The sequence below is a fragment of the Podarcis cretensis genome (assembly GCF_951804945.1).
Source record: "Podarcis cretensis genome assembly, chromosome: 2".
NCBI lineage: Eukaryota > Metazoa > Chordata > Lepidosauria > Squamata > Lacertidae > Podarcis > Podarcis cretensis.
In genome coordinates, this window is record NC_137171.1 from 124,939,681 (window position 1) to 124,960,030 (window position 20,350).

The 20,350-nt window shown below is 47.4% G+C and overlaps 4 protein-coding genes across 7 annotated transcripts in view; 1 reads left to right on the plus strand and 3 right to left on the minus strand.

Moving 5' to 3' along the window:
• Positions 1-31, minus strand: part of LOC307208687 (uncharacterized protein) — a 29,055-nt gene extending 29,024 nt beyond the window's left edge. Inside the window, exon 1 of the mRNA XM_079963555.1 lies at positions 11-31. Coding sequence (XP_079819681.1) covers position 11 — 1 coding nt within the window. The 5' untranslated portion in view covers positions 12-31. The remainder of the gene's footprint in view (positions 1-10) is intronic.
• The window catches only part of LOC307208685 (uncharacterized protein), a 63,491-nt gene extending 57,151 nt beyond the window's left edge, over positions 1-6,340 (minus strand). The window contains exon 1 of one of the 2 annotated variants that reach the window (XM_079963552.1): positions 6,001-6,340. The gene's annotated coding sequence lies outside the window, so the exon portion shown is untranslated. Of the gene's footprint in view, positions 1-2,234; positions 2,275-6,000 lie in introns of those variants that run through there. The other variant, XM_079963551.1, reaches the window with a different exon arrangement.
• Positions 1-20,350, plus strand: part of LOC307210988 (vomeronasal type-2 receptor 26-like) — a gene marked incomplete at its 5' end in the record, with an annotated part of 266,099 nt that overhangs the window by 181,220 nt on the left and 64,529 nt on the right. The window lies entirely within an intron of this gene.
• LOC307208836 (uncharacterized protein) lies at positions 6,850-14,001 on the minus strand. 3 transcript variants are annotated; one of them, XM_079963830.1, is made up of 6 exons: positions 13,933-14,001; positions 11,831-11,909; positions 10,997-11,157; positions 10,749-10,875; positions 9,046-9,126; positions 6,850-8,465 (listed from the first exon to the last, which is right to left on the minus strand). In XM_079963830.1, the coding sequence occupies exons 3-6, from the start codon at positions 11,069-11,071 to the stop codon at positions 7,615-7,617; spliced, it is 1,134 nt and encodes a 377-aa protein (XP_079819956.1). In that variant the 5' UTR covers positions 11,072-11,157; positions 11,831-11,909; positions 13,933-14,001; the 3' UTR covers positions 6,850-7,614. The 3 variants fall into 3 exon arrangements, with proteins under 3 accessions (XP_079819956.1, XP_079819955.1, XP_079819957.1); XM_079963829.1 differs by having other exon boundaries at positions 9,046-9,129; XM_079963831.1 differs by lacking the exon at positions 9,046-9,126.

Sequence of the window (20,350 nt, forward strand, 5' to 3'; positions counted from 1 at the left end):
CAAGATGCACTTCAATGCAGGGAGCAGCCCTTTTAGGAGAACAATGAAGAAATAATAATAATAATAGTTATGAATTAAATTTATATACCGCCCTATACCTGGAGGTCTCAGGGTGGTTCACAGAAAGATGGAATTAATTAGTGGGATACATTTACACAGATAGCATACCTGTTACAAATTACAAATATCAATACTAATAAACTAATACGCATAAATTCTAATTACAAAGCCAGAGAACTGGAAGGATGTAATCCTTTCTACAGGAACTTTATAATACTATAAGCTGCCTCAGTCTTTAGGGAACCTTCAGCTTCAAATCCCAAACTCTGAATGAAGCTTCGCAAAAAGCATTATGGTCAATACCTCTGCAGACCTCACTGTTCCTTTCCCCCAAATAGTCATCCAGGAAACCAGTTTCTGACCCTTTGATACATTTAGAATGAAGAAAGTAAGGGAAACTCCTAAATTATGGGCAGAAATTGCAGTCAGAGGAAAACCAACACCTGGAGGGCACCAGGGTGCAGAAGCTCCATCCAAGGGGAGCAGATGGAAATATTTAGAGCACTCTATGCGCTAACATGGATTGTAGTTTAGGGGACAGAGATACGAAGTTCAGTGGCTTCTGGCCCCCTAGTCCTTCCTCTTAGGAACCTGTGTGTGTGTCCCCCCTTTTATCTTCCCTACACTGTGAGGAAGGACAGGAGGAGAAATAATCAGGGGGTCCAAACTGGGCACAGGGCATCCGTCCTGAGAATGGGGATGGGAGACAGGGTCTCCCTGGTGGAAGCCCAGCACCTGAACTGCAGGGTGGGGAACCTCACACCCAGGGGCTAAATTGGCCCTCAAATCCTTTCTCTCTCTCTCTCTCTGGCCCTCAGGAACGTCCCCAGTGCCACACCCTCTTTCCAACGCTTCCCAGCTGCCTCCTGGGGGGCTTTTATGGGGGTGGGAAATATCCCTGGAAGGCAGGCAGCTCCTGGACAAAGCTCAGAGTCAGCCCCATAGCCCCACCAATTCTGTCCTCTGCCCTGCCCATCAATCTGGCTATCATCCTGGCCCACCTTGCAGGGTTCTGGTGTGAGCATTGCCCAGGTGGCATTTCTTTAATTGCTCCAATCTTTGCTTTGAAGCTTTTTAAAGCTCCTGAGACCTCCTGAGACCTGGCAGGCTTCTGAGATCTGGACTAGTTTCAAATCCTGCCATCCATGGGCCCATTTCCCTTGCCAAGCAGGAGGGAAACCGACAAGGTGCTTTTTCATGCTTCAGGAAATGGAAAATGCGCCTCTTCCCTCCAGTTTTGGGGCACAAAAGCAGCACACCAACCCCCCCCCCAAAAAAAAAACATGGGAAACCCAACAAGGCTCTTTCCATTGTGCCAAAGCAACCTCAGCCGGCCAGACTAGGATTTCTGAAAGGGGAGCTGGGGGGGGGGGGCTCCCCCTTCCCGATAAGCAAATTCTTGTTTCCTTTTGCTTCCTTCTCAAATCAGCCTCTTTCTTACTCAGGAAGCTTCGGAGGCCGATTTCCCCTTGACATTGTCCACTTCTCACCCCCCCCCCCATTTGAAATCTCCCCCAATCCAGAGGAGACTCTGTTCTCCAGCTGCTTCCACTTCCTCTCCCCTGCTTGCCCCCCCCCCCATCTCCGCCCCACTGAGGCAGGGGCTTCAGCAGCACATTTCGGAGGGGAGCAGATCAGGGTCCTGGAGGAGCTCAGCCCCCCCCCCCATCCCGGCTCCCTGACGCAGGAAGCAGAGCCTGGGGGGGCGCGATGGGGGGGAGCAGTGAGAAGGGAGATGGAGGGTGTTAAGCAGAGAGGAGCATCCCAAGGTGGAATGGGGCTGCCCCCCCCCCTTGAACGGAGGAGGACTGACTTCTGCGTCAACATGCCCAGGGTGGGGCTGCAAATCCCTTTGTAATTAAGTTCCACTGAGGGGGGGGGCACCCTTTTGTGGTTCGTCTCAAGGGTCTTCGCTGCGCTTCAAAAAGGATCTTGCAATGCAAACCCTGTTGCGGGGGGGGGGGAGACCCCTCTTTGCAGCCAGGTGGTCTGCATCCCGCCCGCCCCCCATTCCCACAGAGAAAGGGCGAAGCCTCTCCCTGCTTTCCTTTCATTGTCCCCCCCCCCATCCTCCCGCCTCCTTTCCCAGCTGCCATTTGTACATTCAGGGGGAGGGAAAGCAAATCCTTCTCCCACAACACCCCCCCCCCAAATAACCCCCAAATATGCGGCACCTCTTTTTCCTCTTCTCCAAGCCCGCTTCTCTTCCGGGAATGAGGATGGAGACCCCTCCCCTCCAAATTGCCTCTCCCCCCTCCAAAAAAACCTTCCTGCCTTTCTAGGAAGCGGAGCTCATTAACTCAGAGGGAGGGGGAGGGACAGACGATCCGCCCCCCCCCCGCAAACAGAAATGCCCTTCCCAGCCCGCAAGCCCTATATTCTCGTTTATTTAGTGAGAAATTCATGGGTTGAATTTCTGGCAGCAGTAGCGAAAGACGACCCCCCCCCCCCAATTTATAAAAACCCTCCTCCTGGGAAGGGGTTTAGAACAGTAACAAGACAACCCTAAATGGTTGTTCAGTGTCATTTCAATGGGTACATTTTTTTTTTAAAAAAGGAGCTGGTGGAGAAACTTAGACTTTGCTATATTTTTTGGGGTGGGGGGGTGCAGCTCACTGGTAGAGCAGTTTCTTTGCATGCCGAAGGTCTCGAATTCCTACTCTCACGTTTGGTGGGGGTGTACCGTGGTCCATGTCTTCTGGGGAAGAGCTTTTTATCTGACCTCCAAAATCTCTAAACAGTCTATCTGTCCTAATTCAGCATTTACCTTATTACAGTGGTGCCTCGCAAGACGAAATTAATCTGTTCCGTGATGCTCTTCGTATAGCGGTTTTTTCGTCTTGTGAAGCAAGCCCATTGACAGCTTAGCGGATTAGCGCTATTAGCGGTTTAGCGGCTTTTAGCGGATCAGCTGATAAGCGGCTTAGCGGCTTAGGAAAAGGGGGGGGGAACCCGCAGGAACTCGCAAGACATTTCATCTTGCGAACCAAGCCCATAGGGAAATTCGTTTTGCGAAGCGCCTCCAAAATGGAAAACCCTTTCGTCTAGCAGGTTTTCCTGTAGCCTTTTTAATCTATGGGTAGGAATAATTGTTGCACCCGAGCAGAGACAAAAGGAGTCAAACAACACCAAGGGGTTAATCCAGAGAAAGAGCGTTTTATTCTGCCATGGGGGGGGGGGGCAGAGGCACCTGTGTGATTCAGTTCACAAAAGACAGGCCGCACTGAAAACATTTTACAAGCAGGTTTTATCCTTTTTTCAAACCCTTTTTTTCCTCTCCCCCTTCACAGATTCTTACATAGAAATGTTGCTTTTCATTCTCTGGCTCTGTTGCCGGAAGTATGTTGCAAATCAATGTACCAGGATAAGGTTATCTGGGATCTGGGAAGCGAAAAGCTTTACTGTTCTCAGCTATGGGTTTGTTACAGCGTTTTTGTTACAGAGAGGACTGCTTAGCTCGTGCTTTTTGTCTTAGAGGAAAATGCAGTTTTTAAAATGCGTACGCCGAGGCCTGGCTGGGGGGGGGGGGAGATTCACAAACAGTTTTTTTTTAGGGCTTTCTGGGGCAACCCTAACTGTACCCCTTCATTCAGTCTTGCGAGGCGTTCATCTTGCGGGGCACCACTGTATAACCATATTTGACCCCATATTCTATGCTTCAAACTAAAGAATTAATTTCCTTTCTGTTCACAGCAGCTAGACTACAGTTATTGCCCATGATGGAAGGAAATCTCTAAAAGAGCAATAGAAGCTTGGATTAATAACATCTGGACCATTACTCTGTCATAATGCCTCACATGCCTTTAGGGTCCAATCAAAGTTATCTCCAAAAAAGATACCTTTGACACAATCTGGCCCATTGCCCAGCCCTTCCTGGCTAGCTTTTATCAGCCAGGATGGGCAAGGATCAAGGAGACAGGTGGTCGGTTTCACTTGTCCAAGCAGCCTGTCCACATCCTCGGAGGTAACAGATTGGAATTGATCCCATGTAACAAGGCTAGACAGGACTCTAGCACTCTCCTGCCCTGGCCCTGCTCCCATGGTGGAGTCTACCTCTTTCCGAATCTGAGCGCTTTATCTGCAAAAAAAAAAAAAACTTTGCAAAATCATTGCAAAAGATATTGGGGTCTTTACCAGGCCCCAGTGGCAAAAGTGGTTCCGTTAAATTGCGAACCACCCGAAAGAGTCTCCTGCTGCTATTTTCTGCAGATACGATAGAGGTGGTGAAGAAAGTCCTCTTCGCCGTTACTATCGCCACTTTGTAGGCTCAATGTTGAGCTCTAACCCGGTCAGATTCAAAATGGGTTTTCCACCACTGGCGCTTCAGCCGTCTCAGTGATTGTTTCATCGCCCTCAGCTCCGGGGAAAACCACAGGGCTGTCCGGGCTTCATGCAATCAGAGAGGGCACTTCAGAGCCAGACAGTCAATAGCCCTGGTTAACTCCACATTCCAGCAGGCCACCAAGGAATCATCTGGAAGGCTATCAACATGAGATAAAGCATCCCCTACCACTCTCTGGAAACCATTTGGATCCGTTATGTGGTGGGGGGGGGGCATCCAAATTGGTCCCACCTCCCTGCAGAGGGGAAGGGTTGAGGAGAAGTCCAGTTGCACCAGGAAGTGATCTGACCATGGCACTTCTTTAGTTTCGCTTTTACTTCATATCAGATCACCTATGTCAATAGAGGTGAACACCAGGTCTAAGGCATGTCCGTGACTATGAGTTTGGCCAAACTTATTCAGTGACAGCCCCATGGAGGCCATGTTTTCCACAAAGTCCCGAGCGGCCCCTTGTAAGTTCGTGTCAGCATGGATGTTAAAATCCCCTAGGTAGGACAACCAAGCTAGGTGGGTCTTCCCAGTAGGTCACCTGATGCAAGCTAGTGACTTCCTAAAAATCACTGCAACCCCCCATTTCCCGCCCACATCTGCTTCATCCAACCAAGTCTCTGTCACACATGCCAGGGCAAGTCCTCCATCCACGATCATGTCATGGATGGAAGTGGTCTTATAAATCACTGACCTGGCATTGCACAGCAGCAACTTCAGTTCATGTGGATCTATCTTGTTGATTTTGGTATCCACCTGGTCAAGACCAGACCCGGAGGCAGGGATTGTCTTCAAACAACAACTAAACCTGCCTCCTCAGTAATGACATGGTCTGGTCTTAGCATAACTCCTCCTCCTACCCGTGATCACTGAGACTGAGTGTCCCAGCACATCCCCCCCACCCGTGGAACCTGCCCCAGCCATTCTGTTGGATGGGACCCACTCCCCAGCTGCCCTGACCCTCTCCCCTTAAGGACCAGATACAAACTAGTGGTATATAAAACAATAGAAACAAACAGAAAACTATGAAGCCCCAAGCCAGGTGGAAAGAGGCAGGGCAAGTCCCTTCAGTGTGGGGAAAAAGGTAAAGGTACCCCTGCCCGTACGGGCCAGTCTTGACAGACTCTGGGGTTGTGCGCCCATCTCACTTAAGAGGCCAGGGGCCAGCGCTGTCCGGAGACACTTCCGGGTCACGTGGCCAGCGTGACATTGCTGCTCTGGCGAGCCAGAGCCGCACACGGAAACGCCGTTTACCTTCCTGCTGGTAAGCGGTCCCTATTTATCTACTTGCACCCGGAGGTGCTTTCGAACTGCTAGGTTGGCAGGCGCTGGGACCGAGCAGCGGGAGCGCACCCCGCCGCGGGGATTCGAACCGCTGACCTTTCGATCGGCAAGCCCTAGGCGCTGAGGCTTTTACCCACAGCGCCACCCGCGTATATATAATTTAGCAGAGTTTAAACGAGCCCCTGTTTGAGTTTATGCAGGGACAAGCAGGTTGCTAACTCGTTTGAGTCCTATCTATAATTATACCTTCCTGGTTGATAATCCCTTTCTCTCCCTCTTAAAGAAAGCACACATGAATCTGAATCATATTAACATAAACTACTAACAGATTCATTCAGGTTGACAGAGTTGTTCCTGAAGGCAGGCTTCGGTTACATAACAGATAAACTATACGCTAGATAGTAGTGAGTCATGAGAAGACTGCATCCAAGCAGCTACCAGTTAACACTCCTTGCAGCAACTGTCCAACTGACCAAACTGCCTGCCACATAGAGGCAGTTAGTCCTCTCAGAATGTTGGACTTGACTGACAGCTTTATATCCCACATTCAGGCTCCCCTCAGGCAGTCCTCCTGAAACCACTGGCAATGCCCACATTCCCCTTTGCCACCTTCCCTCTCCAGATTGGTTCTTCCCCATGGCACCTCCTTTATTCCGGCTGCCACCAGGGATTACAGTGGTGCCCCGCAAGACGAATGCCTCGCAAGACGGAAAACTCACTAGACGAAAGAGTTTTCCGTTTTGGAGGTGCTTCGCAAAACGAATTTCCTATGGGCTTGCTTCGCAAGACGAAAATGTCTTGCGAGTTCCTGCAGGTTTTTTTCCCTCCCCCCCCCTTTTTCTAAACCGATAAGCCGCTTATCCGCTAAGCCGATAAGCCGCTAAAAGCCACTAATCCGTCAATGGGCTTGCTTCGCAAGACGAAAAAACCGCAAGACGAAGAGACTCGCGGAACGGATTCTTTTCGTCTTGCGAGGCACCACTGTATGTGGTTTCTCCCGCGTGAGGCCGTTGATGTACAGTAAGTTTTCCCCCTTGACTGAAACCCTTCCCACACTCCAAACATTTATATGGTTTCTCCTGTGTGAGTCTGTTGATGTACAGTTGTCACGAAAACAGAGTTAAGTCCCTTTTCACCTTTATCATGGTGTTTTCAAGAAAGACAAAATGATACAATTCTCTTCAGATTACCAATCTTTATTGATTAACAAGTAATAAGCAATAAGGACTCATTCATTCATCACTCATTCATCAATCATATTTTTAGTTTTCAGGTTGTCCTACTTCACCCAGACATGCTGTCATCCAGCTTATGTCATATTTTCGCTCAATTATTCGCCCAATTATCCTGATTTCGCCTGGTCCATTGGCTAACTCAATAATTCTTCATCTTCCATTTAATCATTTCTTTATCTTGTCTTCAGAGTCATAGTGCCATCTGATCCCACTCATTTCAGACACTTCACCATTCATATTCTCCATTCATACCATTAAGCATACTAAATATATCATCAATTATACCATGAGATCACTTGTGGTCCTCACAGACTATCCCTGATTGACTATTCCTATGATTTAATAAAGACATTTCACTAAACCACATATATTCTTTAAGAAATTAACTATATATCTGAACATTAGTATTAATATTGTGTCATTCATTACATATAAATGTTACATCAATGCTGTTGTTTGATACCCTGCGAAACTCAAAACCAACCATTTTGAAAGAACACCCTTAATACTAACATAGAAACTTTATTCATACAGAGTTTATGGAAAACGCCTATTCAGCCTCACACAGTAAGTTTTCCCCTTGACTGAAACCCTCCCCACACTCCAAAGATGTAAATGGTTTCTCCCGTGTGAGTTTGTTTGTGTCTTGTAAGAACTCTATTCCAACTGAATCTCTCCCCACATTCCAAACATTTATATGGTTTCTCACCTGTGAATTTGTAGATGTGTTGTAAGACCTCCATTCTGACTGAAGCTCTTCCCACATTCCAAGCATTTAAATGGTTTCTCGCCTGTGTGAGTTCGTAGATGTGTTGTAAGGTTTCCATTCTGACTGAAACTCCTTCCGCACGCCATACATTTAAATGGTTTCTCGCCTGTGTGAGTTCGTTGATGTTTTGTAAGAGCTCCACTCTCAATGAAGCATTTCCCACACTCTATACATTTAAATGGTTTCTCGCCTGTGTGAGTTCGTTGATGTACGGTAAGTCTTCTCCTTTGACTGAAAACCTTCCCACACTCCATACATTGAAATGGTTTCTCCCCTGTGTGATTTCTTTGATGCCTATTAAGCGTTTCCCTATGACGGAAGCTCATTCCACACTCCACACATTTAAACGGTTTCTCCCCAGTGTGAATTAGTTGATGTCTTGTAAGAGTTCCACTGTCAATGAAGCCCTTCCCACAATCCATACATTGAAATGGTCTCTCCCCTGTGTGAGTCCGTTGATGTACGGTAAGTCTTCTCCTTTGACTGAAAACCTTCCCACACTCCATACATTGAAATGGTTTCTCCCCTGTGTGAGTTTGTTGATGTCTTGTAAGTTTTCCCATATCCCTGAAGCTCTTCCTACAGTCCATACATTGAAATGGCTTCTCCCCTGTGTGAGTTCGTTGATGCCTTTTAAGAGCTCCACTCTCAATGAAACCCATCCCACACTCCATAAATTTAAAGGGTTTCTCCCCTGCGTTAGTTTGTAGTTGTGTGCTAAGGTGTTCACTCACGCTGAAGTACTTTACAGATGGCCCCTCAAAATTCTGATTGCCTTCTCCATCACCTGGTTTAAAGGGGGGGGGGGGGAGAGATACTGTTAAGTATTCAAGAAAAACAACAAGAGAACTTAAGATACAGCAAGACCAGTCAGCACTTTCTCTTATTTTAACACCTCCAGCCTTCCTCCCTCTCCTATGAACCAAATTTTTGGGAAAGGAAAGGAAATCTGAAAATAATCTCCAGAACCCTTAGTATCCAGTTCTACCTTCAAATTGCATGTGCTGAGGTGAGGCATCTATGGCCTTCCAGATGTGGTTGGACTCTAAGTACCATCAACCCAACTAAAGAAGTCCAATGACCAGGGCTGATGGGAGTTGTAGTGCAGCAACCTCTGGAGGGACACACTTTCTCCATCTTACCCTCCTGTGAAAATGCTATGCCTCTGTATTCAGTTTTCTCCTTCCTCCCTGATCTGTAAAATCTCGCTGATACATTCCAGGAAACTGTTCACATCACCTAAACCTGCACCAGGATGCTGGAAAAGATGGGCCCTCGTTCTGATCCAAAAGGGCTCTTTTTATATTCCTGCACACTGAAAGGAGACATACAAAGGTACAGCCTCACAGCAAAGTGGAAGTATGTACCTCTCAATTGGTCCAGGACAACATCCCTGTATTTTTCTGTTCCAAGCGAGGAGGTAAGCTCAGACTTGAGTATCAGAGTCTCTGCTAAGTGGAATAAGTAAAGCAGAAATGTTGTTTATGTCATATGTGGCTGTAAAAATATTCAAAAATATTAATCTTGTGAAACAAAGACAGCGAAGTGGCCCATTAAAAGCTAATAAATAACACGGACCAGGAAGGCTCATGCCTGTGACTCTCCTTGTAGATTCTACATAGGTTTTGGGGGGGAATTCATACCACAATATCAGTTTAGGAACAGTTGTTTACTGACAAAAGTACAGCATTGCTATAAACTACAATCTTCAACATCAACTACGGTGGGCTGGTCATGTTGTTCGGATGCCTGATTATCATAGAATCATAGAGTTGGAATAGACCACAAGGGCCATCGAGTCCAACCCCCTGCCAAGCAGGAAACACCATCAGAGCACTCCTGACATATGGTTGTCAAGCCTCTGCTTAAAGACCTCCAAAGAAGGAGACTCCACCACACTCCTTGGCAGCAAATTCCACTGTCGAACAGCTCTTACTGTCAGGAAGTTCTTCCTAATGTTTAGGTGGAATCTTCTTTCTTGAAGTTTGGATCCATTGCTCTGTGTCCGCTTCTCTGGAGCAGCAGAAAACAACCTTTCTCCCTCCTCTATATGACATCCTTTTATATATTTGAACATGGCTATCATATCACCCCTTAACCTCCTCTTCTCCAGGCTAAACATGCCCAGCTCCCTTAGCCGTTCCTCATAAGGCATTGTTTCCAGGCATTTGACCATTTTGGTTGCCCTCCTCTGGACACGTTCCAGTTTGTCAGTGTCCTTCTTGAACTGTGGTGCCCAGAACTGGACACAGTACTCCAGGTGAGGTCTGACCAGAGCAGAATACAGTGGCACTATTACTTCCCTTGATCTAGATGCTATACTCCTATTGATGCAGCCCAGAATTGCATTGGCTTTTTTAGCTGCCGCGTCACACTGTTGGCTCATGTCAAGTTTGTGGTCAACCAAGACTCCTAGATCCTTTTCACATGTACTGCTCTCAAGCCAGGTGTCACCCATCTTGTATTTGTGCCTCTCATTTCTTTTGCCCAAGTGCAATACTTTACATTTCTCCCTGTTAAAGTTCATCTTGTTTGTTGTGGCCCAGTTCTCTAATCTGTCAAGGTCGTTTTGAAGTGTGATCCTGTCCTCTGGATCATCTTCCAAAGCAATTACTCTATTCCCAATTTAAGAATGGAAAGAGAAATACCGAAGGACAATGAAAGAGATTTAAAAACGCTCTCAAGCCAAATCTAAAGAAATGCAGTATAAGCACCAAAAATTGGGAAACACTGGCCTGCAAGTGCTCCAGTTGGAAAATATCCTTTACCAAAGGTGTAATGGACTTTGAAGAAACACAAACTCCGGACGAAAGGGACAAACAAACTAAGAAGAAAGTACATTTTGCAAACCCTCACTGTAATTAACTCCTGCCTGGAAACCTATGTCCCCACTGTGGAAGGATGTGTGGATCTAGAATTGGACTCCACAGTCCCTTACGGACACACCATTAAGACCGTGTTCATGGATGACAATCTTACTCGGCTACGAAGGGTCACCAAAGTAGAAGACACAGCATGAATAAATGGCTCAAACAGCAGATTCACACCTCCAACGTAAATCTGCCCTTACCTAAAGAGGCCACCATCTCATAATTCTCCTCCATGACTTCCTTGTGCAGAGCTCTTTGGTCTGGATCCAGCAGAGCCCACTCCTCCTCTGTGAAAAACACAGCAACCTCCTCAAAGGTCAAGAGGGCCTGGAAGAAGAAAACAAGAGCTTCTCTTAGATCCCCATAATCCCCACTCAACACAGAGGGAGGCTGGGTGGTCCCATCTATGCCTCTTCCCTCCTCCCTGCTCCCGTTGCTCTTTCCCTACCTGAGGAAGCTGCCTGGCTCCTCTTTCCACTCCATCTTTAAGAAGAGACCGTTCAGAGGGTGTATCAGAGACCATTGCGTTGTCAGTGGAAAAGACGGAGGAGGAGGAGGAATCATAAACCAGGCCACTTCTGGGACTCTCTCAGCTGTTGCCACAATGCACTTCAACACAGGGATAACAATGCAAAAATTAATTTATTTTTTATTATTATTAGAATCTATATACCACCCTATACCCTGAGGTCTCAGGGCAGTTTACAGAAAGGCAGGTTTATTTAGGGTGGGACACATTTACACAGGCAGCATTAATATTCACAATGAAATATAAATTACTAATGGATACCAAAGATAGGGGCGGCTTCTCCCTGCCAGATTTACGGTTATATTACTGTATATTGTGAGGCTTATGCTGTCCTAGAGAATGGATAATATTGGAAAAAGCAGATATATTAGACCTTGAAGGTCAGGAGAATAGGTTTGGTTGACATGCATTTTATGGGGTGTGTGTTTATGGTGTGTGTGTGTGTGTGTGTGTGTGTACACACACACACACACACACACACACACACACCATTATACATATATATATATATATATATATATATATATATATATATATAGACTAAAGGAAGTAAACCAGGGACCAGATCTCCTGTGGGTCCCTTCCAGGAAGTGCAAGGCAGGGAACCGGAAGGATGTAATCCTTTCTACAGGAACTTTATAATACTATAAAAATGCCTCAGTCTTTAGGGAACCTTCAGCTTCGGACTGTAAAGCTCTAGGATCAAATCCCAAACTCTTAATGAAGCTTCACAGAAAGCATTACGGTCAGTACCTCTGCAGACCTCGCTTTTCCTTTCCTCCAAATAACCATCCAGGAAACCAGTTTCTGACCCTTTGATACATTTAGAATACTGTATAGAAAATAAGGGAAAAGCTGCAGTCAGAGGAAAACCAACACCTGGAGGGCACCAGGGTGCAGAAGCTCCCTCCAAGGGGAGCAGATGGAAATATTTAGAGCACTCTATGCGCTAACATGGATTGTTGTAGGGATGATCGCGGAGTGGGGTCCGGAGGGAGCCCACTCCGCACCAGCAGGCAGCCACAGTCTGCCTGCACGCGTGACCTTGGGGTGCGGGGCACCCCCCCCCCAGACAAGCCACAGCTGTCTGAACATCGTTCCCTCTGTCTAACCTTTTTCGGTCTCAGTAGTCTGCAGTGTCCTGTCTATAACCTTTATATAACCTGTCTATCTCCCTGGTGTAAGCCCAGCACCCAAACGGCAGGGTGGGGGACCTCAGACCCAGGGGCTGAATTGGTCCTCAAATCCTTTCTCTCTCTCTCTCTCTGGCCCTCAGGAATTTCCCCAGTGTCACACCTTCTTTCCATCGCTTCCCAGCTGCCTCCTGGGGTTTTTTGGTGGGGCTGGAAAAAATCCCTGGAAGACAGGCAGCTCCTGGACAAAGCTCAGAGTCAGCCGCATAGCTCCACCAATTCTGTCCTCTGGCCCTGCCCATCAATGGAAAGTGGACCCTGGAAGGCTGCTTTGCAGCGAATATGGCCCTCAGGCTGGATAATGGTCTCCACCCCTGTTCCAAACATGAAACAGGCTGTCATCCTGGCCCACCTTGCAGGGTTTTTGTGTGAGGATTGCCCAGGTGGTGGGTTTTAGATCACCTACAGTATTATAAGACCCTCCTGGCAACCTGGATGGGGACGAGGCCAGGCAGGAGTGAGGCTGCCAGAACCGGCAGAAAAAGTCCCTCAGCACCTCTGCGCTGGGCCAATCCTGCAAGCCAGGCCAGATCTCCCACCCCCAGGAGATTTGATTCTCCTTTCCAACAAAGTCCCAAGAGGATATCTGGAAAAGCCACTTTTTTGGAAAGAAAGAGCATCAAAATCTGCAGGGGTGGTGGTGGTAATCAGTTTCCTCCCCCAAGTCCAGCTGGGGAGGGGGCATTTCTTTAATTCCTCTGAGACCTTGATAAGTTTCAAATCCTGCCATCCATGGGCCCATTTCCCTTGCCAAGCAGGAGGGAAACTGACAAGGTGCTTTTTCATGCTTCAGGAAATGGAAAATGTGTCTCTTCCCTCCAGTTTTGGGGCACAAAAGCAGCACAGCAGACCCCCCCCCAACTGCACCCCCCAGCATGGGAAACCCAACAGGGCTCTTTCCTTTGTGCCAAAGCAACCTCAGACGGCCAGACTAGGATTTCTGAAAAGGGAGCTTGAGGCAGGGGCTTCAGCAGCAGATTTCGGAGGGGGGCAGATCAGGGTCCTGGAGGAGCTCAGCCCCCCCCTCCCGGCCCCCTGATGCAGGAGGCAGATCCTGGGGGTTGCAATGGGGGGGGGCAGGAAGGGGCAGCAGTGAGAAGGGAGATGGAGGGTGTTAAGCAGAGAGGAGCATCCCAAGGTGGAATGGGGCTGCCCCCCCCCTTTGAACGGAGAAGGACTGACCTCTGAGTCAACATGCACAGGGTGGGGCTGCAAATCCCTTTGTAGCTAGGGTGCACTGGGGGGGGCGCCCTTTTGCGGTTCGTCTCAAGTGTCTTCGCCCCCCCCCCCCCACCATGGGAGGCTGGCTTAAGCTCTGCGCTTCAGAAAGGATCTTGCAATGCAAACCCCGTTGTGGGGGGAGGACCCCACTTTGCAACAGGATGGCCTGCATCCCGCCCGCCCCCCTATACTGATTCCCAGAGGGAAAGTGGGGAGCCCTTCCCTGCTCTCCCCTCATTCCCCCCCCCTCTCCTTTCCCAGCTGCTCTGTTTATAGCTTCAGGGGGAGGAAATGCAAATTCTTCTGCCGACCCCCAACCTCAAGTCGCCCCCCCGCCCCCCAAAATACGCGGCACCTCTTCATCCAGTTTTGGGGCACAAAAGCAGCACAGCAACCCCCCTCCTCCCCCCCTCCCCAAATAACCCCCCCAATATGAGGCACCTCTTTCTCCTCTTCTCCAAGTCCGCTTCTCTTCCGGGGTTGTGCATGGAGACCCCTCCCCTCCAACTTCGCTTCAAAAAAAACCCCCCTTCCTGCCTCTCTAGGAAACGGAGCTCATTGGCCCAGAGGGAGGGGGAGGGGCAGCCCTGTTCAGGGAAGTTTTTAACGTGTGATTTTACTGTATTTTTGGTTTTTATGGAAGCCGCCCAGAGTGGCTGGGGAGGCCCAGCCAGATGGGCGGAGTATAAATAAATTATTATTATTATTATTATTATTATTATTATTATTATTATCCGCCTCCCCCTCCCTGCAGACAGAAATGTCCTCCCCAATTCCGGGGAAGACCTGTTTTCCTAGGGTGCCATTTATTTGGTGAGACAGTCACGGGTTCAATCCGCAGCAGCGAAAGAGGACACGCACACCTTACTTCTGAAAAGGGGGGAAAGAGGGTGGAAGGGGTTCAGAGCAGCAACTTACAATAATATTAAAGGGTGCCCAGACCCCCGAGTGCCGCCAAGCGCCCTTGTTTTCCAAGGACACTCCTGGGTTTACAGAAGCCATCCTGGTTTCTGATTTAATCCCGGAATGTCCTATTTTCCATAGGACATTCCTATATCCATTGGATAAATTTTGGAGGGAGTTATGTGACCCCATCGGACGCAGGTGGCGCTGTGGGTTAAAGCCTCAGCGCCTAGGGCTTGCCGATCGAAAGGTCGGTCGTTCGAATCCCTGCGGCGGGGTGGGCTCCCGCTGCTCGGTCCCAGCGCCTGCCAACCTAGCAGTTCGAAAGCACCTCCGGGTGCAAGTAGATAAATAGGGACCGCTTACCAGCGGGAAGGTAAACGGCGTTTCCGTGTGCGGCTCTGGCTCACCAGAGCAGCGATGTCACGCTGGCCACGTGACCCGGAAGTGTCTCCGGACAGCGCTGGCCCCTGGCCTCTTAAGTGAGATGGGCGCACAACCCCAGAGTCTGTCAAGACTGGCCCGTACGGGCAGGGGTACCTTTACCTTTACCTTTATGTGACCCCTGAACCAAAGAGATAAGTAACATCTGAAAGGCAGCCCTGTATAGTGAAGGTGTTTAATGTTTTATTATGTTTTTATATATGTTGGAAGATGATGGTGATGATTAGGTGGCTATATTTCAAAAAGTGAAAATCAGGACCCAAAACCAGTTCAGCTTTTTCTTTAGTTTTGCCCAAAGTTTTTGAACTTACCGTATTTTGCAAAAAAATAATAATAGTAATGCCGTTTTTGAGCTATCTTTTAGCAAAATCAGCAAAAATGGCACTGCCGACATGGGACATTTTGCCGATTTTCACCCAGACACTGCTTCCAACTACAGTATCCTGGGTATGTCAATCAACATCTGATGATCTCCTTCTACAGGTCAACAATAGAAAGTGTCCTTTCTTACTGCATCACGGTGTGGTACGCTGGTTTGACATCAACTGATAGGAAGTGCCTACAGAGGGTGGTGAATACAGCACAAGATATTATGGGCTGTCCCGTGAATCCGCTGGATGAAATAGCGGAATAACATTGCCTCAGGAGAGTGAGGAAAATTCTCAGGGATGATTCACACCCTGGCCGGCACTTTCTTGATCTCCTGCCCTCAGGTAGAAGATACAAAAGCATGATTAGTCACACCAAGAGGGTAAAGAACAGCTTCTATCCGTGGGCTATTAGACTGCTGAATGAAAACTGACTTTTGGGTTTGGTGGGTGTGCATCAGTAAACGAGGAGAATTAAGACTAAGAGAGCTGTGTAGGGGGGTGCTCGTGTAATCTCACTGTATACAAGTTGTACAAGTGACAATAAAGTATTTCAATTTCAGTGTCTGAGAAATTCCAGACATTGGATTCCAGAAACCCTACTGTTGAATAGGACGTCCCTATTCGGAGAAATTCTGGTGGGTATGGGGTGGTCCGGTGTCGTTACAATGCGTACCTTTTTTCAAAAAGTGGGGGCCAATGGACAAAGTTGGGCTTTGCTTTGAGGGGGTGAAGCTCAGTGGCAGAGCAGTTGCTTCACATGCAGAAGGCCTCAGATGCAATGCTTTGCATGCAGAAGGAAGCCCCAGGTGCAGTCTTAATGACCATCTGTCAGGGATTATTAAGATATGGTTCCTGCATTTCAGGGGGATGAACACAATGACCCTTGCGGTCCCTTCCAACTCTACAATTCCATGATTCACACATACAAAGGGGGTGCTAAGGAATGGCTGTGTGTTAATTGTGGTAAAAGGTAAAGGGGTCCCTGACCATTAGGTCCAGTCGTGGCTGACTCTGGGGTTGCAGCGCTCATCTCGCTTTACTGGCCGAGGGAGCCGGCGTACAGCTTCTGGGTCATGTGGCCAGCATAACTAAGCCGCTTCTGGCAAACCAGAGCAGCCCACGGAAACGCCGTTTACCTTCCCACCAGAGCTGTACCTATTTATCTACTTGCACTTTGACGTGCTTTTGAACTGCTAGGTTGGGAGAAGCAGGGACCGAGCAACGGGAGCTCAGCCCATCGCGGGGATTCGAACCGCCGACCTTCTGATCGGCAAGCCCTAGGCTCTGTGGTTTAACCCACAGCGCCACCAGCAAGCTCTGTATTCTCATTTATTTAGTGAGAAATTCATGGGTTCAATTCCTGGCGGCGGTAGCGAAAGACGACCCCCTCCAATTTCTGAAAAGCCTCCTCCTGGGAAGGAGTTTAGAGCAGTAACTTAAGACAACCCTCAGTGGTGGTCCAGTGTCATTACAATGTGTACCTTTTTTAAAAAAAGTTGGAGCTGATGGACAAAGGTAAGCTCTGTTATTGGGGGAGTGCAGCTCAGTGGTAGAGCAGTTGCTTTGCATGCAGAAGGTCTTGGATTCCTATTTTCATGTGTGGCGGGAGTGTACCGTGATCCACACTTTCGGGGGGGGGGGGTTATCTGACCTCCAAAATCACTGAACAATCTATCCGTCCTAATTCAAGGGAAGACCTGTTTTCCTGGAGTAGCAAACAGGACCTTGGCAACCCCAACACCCTCATGCTGTTTGACGAAGTAATTACTGCTTTTCATCAAGAAAAGAAACATACAGAAAACTTTCAATAAATAAATGAAATAAATCACGGGTCTCCCATGCAATGACATTCTTGTTTAGACCCCCAGGAAAAACACCCTGGCTTCAGCCAGTTTCATCTCACAGGTTTAAAAGCAAAGAGCAACCATAGGAAACCTCGGCCCTCCAGATGTTTTAGGACTACAGTTCCCATCATCCCTGACCACGGGTCCCTTTAGCTCGGGATCGTGGGAATTGGAGTCCCAAGACATCTGTAGGGCCAAGGTTGCCTATGCCTGGCAAAGAGGGTATTTGTTGCTTTTGTTGAACATTATGCTTCTACTCAGATTTTCAAATTGCATTTGATCCAATTGAATGAGATGTTCCTGCATTTGTCAAACAAAAAACAAGCAATAGTGACTTATCAGGGGTACCAGAAAATAAGGGGTTGACCCTGGTACAGCAAGAGAACTGGAGAGTAGTTTAGGAAGGAGAAATATGCCAATACACCATTACTTACTTTTCAAAATCGCTTACTGGGGTGCTGGAAAAGCTAAAGGGAAGTTGACTTCCAATTAATCTTGAAGATATGACTCCCCTAATGAGGTGATCTCCTTGCCGGTGATAATTCACAGCCAGATTTTTACATAGCTGTCAACTTTTCCCTTTTCTTGCAAGGAATCCTATTCGGAATAAGGGAATTTCCCTTTAAAAAAGGGAAACATTGACAGCTATGGATTTTTATCCTAAATCAAATTCAGTGGACATTTTGCCCTCTGCTGCATTTCATAGGTTGCAAGAGGCAGCAACAAAAGCATTGTTATCATTCTGTGGTCGGCCTACTACACTTCCCTTCTGACTATTCCTCTCAACACAAGCCACTAATTAGGGGGAAAAAACACCCAAATTCTTGCAAGACAGAGGCTTCACTGACTTCACAAATATGGGGTTGTTCAGCTCTGGCTTCAAAGCCAAAAGGGAATGGGGACTTCCGGGTTGGCACCTCCGACTAATGGCGGACTCCCTCCGAGCTCCGGAGGGATCGGCTCCGCGGGATTGGGTCTTGCCGCTGCGGCAAAGCGGGGACCCTTAAAAATCACAGGCGCGGAAGCCTGTGAGCGTGGGGACTCGGCGGGCGCCTTTTGCGCCCCCCCCAAGCTGCAAAGGAGCCTTTTTAAAGGCTCCGGAACGGTACGGGGTGAGCGGCGCGGTGCTGAGAGTCAATTGCTTCTCCCGCGGAGTGAAGTCGCACAGCTATGGTCGGAGAGCGCTGACTTCTTCTTGTGAGCAATTGGATTCTAAAGTAACAACCCGTGAGTAATACGGAAATTGGAACTTTAAATAATAAATTTTTTTTATGAATTAGGCACGATCGGGGAAGGTCCAAACAGGAAGTCAGCCTTCCCTCTCTGTAAACAATCTAAAGCAAAGGACCGGCTAACTAAGGTCGAGAGAATCTTTCTTCTTTTGTAAAAGACTGAAACTTCACGGTTTGGCATTATATAAAACCTTACTGGAAGCAGGGGAGCCTGCAGACAAAGAATTAATTTTGGGAGCTGAAGTGCCACCCGCCCCCCCTCCCCGGACCCGGGAGTGTTCCGCGAGAGAGCCTGTTGAGGTACTGAAGAGTTTGACAGCTGTCAAGTTAGCTGTCAAGACGGAAAAAGAGAAATTTGTTTCTGTTGCTCTTGCTGGTTATATTTGTTACAATTTGCTGAAAATAAGGAAGGGCTGATACAAACTAATTGGATTTTTGGACTTGAGCTGAAAGGAACATTAAGGAGCTAAAATCCCTCTAGAGGGGGTTTTGGACATTACAAGAATGGCTGGAGGAGGGAAAATTCAGGCTGAGCTGAACAGAGCATTTGTTCTCTTGGGACAATTACAAGGCCAAATTGATGTTTTGGCTACAAGTGTTACAACTCTGGACTTAACAGTAAACACCATCATTGAATTTGATAAGGATTGGGAACAGGAAGCCTATTCAACTGGACAAACAGAGAAACTTGAGAGCTTTGAGAATTTGGAGAAGGAGATATATGTTGTCCCTAAAGAAAAGGAAGGAGGAGCCGTAATTTTGCAGATGCCAAAGGAGAGCTGCAACTTGAGGCCTGACATGATGGCAATAAAGGAAAATAAAAATGTGATGTGGAAAGTCTGGCCTGAATTGGAGAGTGAAAAATGGAGGGATCTCCTTATGTGGAGATCTGAAGACCTAAGGATTACAAATTTGATTAAGGTGGAGGTTGGAGCTGTGGGGACAATCGGACTCGAAAGGAGTATGAAACAAGATTTGGACTACCCCATAGGCTTCACCTTTAAGTATGGAGGTCTGGACGGAAGAAAAATGGATCTTGTTGGGCCGGAGCTTCTCCGAGACTTGCTGTTCAACATTAAGGACTATCAAAAAGACCGGCAGAGAGGAAGTGAGAGAGAATTAAGAGCCTCAGATGTTAGATCGCCAGGCTGATTGCATATTGAGACTGATAGATATTTGTGTGGGGACGGAAACCGGGAAGGGGGTATGGGTGGAATAGAAATTGGGAATTTAAAGGGTATATAATCACAATTTGTTTTATTTTTATTTTTGTATAATTTGTATGAAAATTGGGAAATTCGTGGAAGGGAATTGTGGCTCATCTTAGAAAATGTTTAAAGAATAAGTATTGATGTATAAGTTTGGTGAGAGCTAAGATGAGACAAAGTAAAATTGGTTTTTAAAGTGAATTATATTAGGTGAGGACTTGCTGAGTTAACAACTTGAATTGGAATACAGAGAGGGGAGGGGTGAGGAGGTCTGAGAAATAAGGTAAAGAAAAGTAAGCAGTTGAAATTTTATGTGTTTTTAATTGTTTTTGAGTTTTGTATTTTTGTATCTTTTCTCTGTCTTTTTTTGTATAAACTTGAAAATGCCAATAAATTTTCATTTAAAAAAAAATAAAAAAATAAAGCCAAAAGGGGAATGAGGTAAAGGGTCATAGCTTCTGTGGTGGAGCATCTGTTTTCCACCCAGAACAATGGTGTCCAAACTTTTTTCAAAGAGGGCCAGATTTGATGAAGTGGAGGGCCATGATGTTCAACCAAAGTTGTTGACCTTTTTTAAGGGTTGAAGTTGTTGAGCTTTGTTCTATGATTTTACCCCAGGAGATAAACTGCCACAGGAGCCAGATTAAACCAACCAGCGGGCCGGATCAGGCCCCGAAATGGACTTTGGACATACCTGACCCAGAAGGTGCCAGAGTCCACCTCTCCTAACTACTCCAGGTAGGACTGAGGATGCAGCTTCCTATGTTTTGATTAAGCTCCACAAGGACCTATCTCCTGTACCCTTTCACGTGCCCTATATCTTGACTGCATGGATTCTGTGGCACGCAAGATATTTA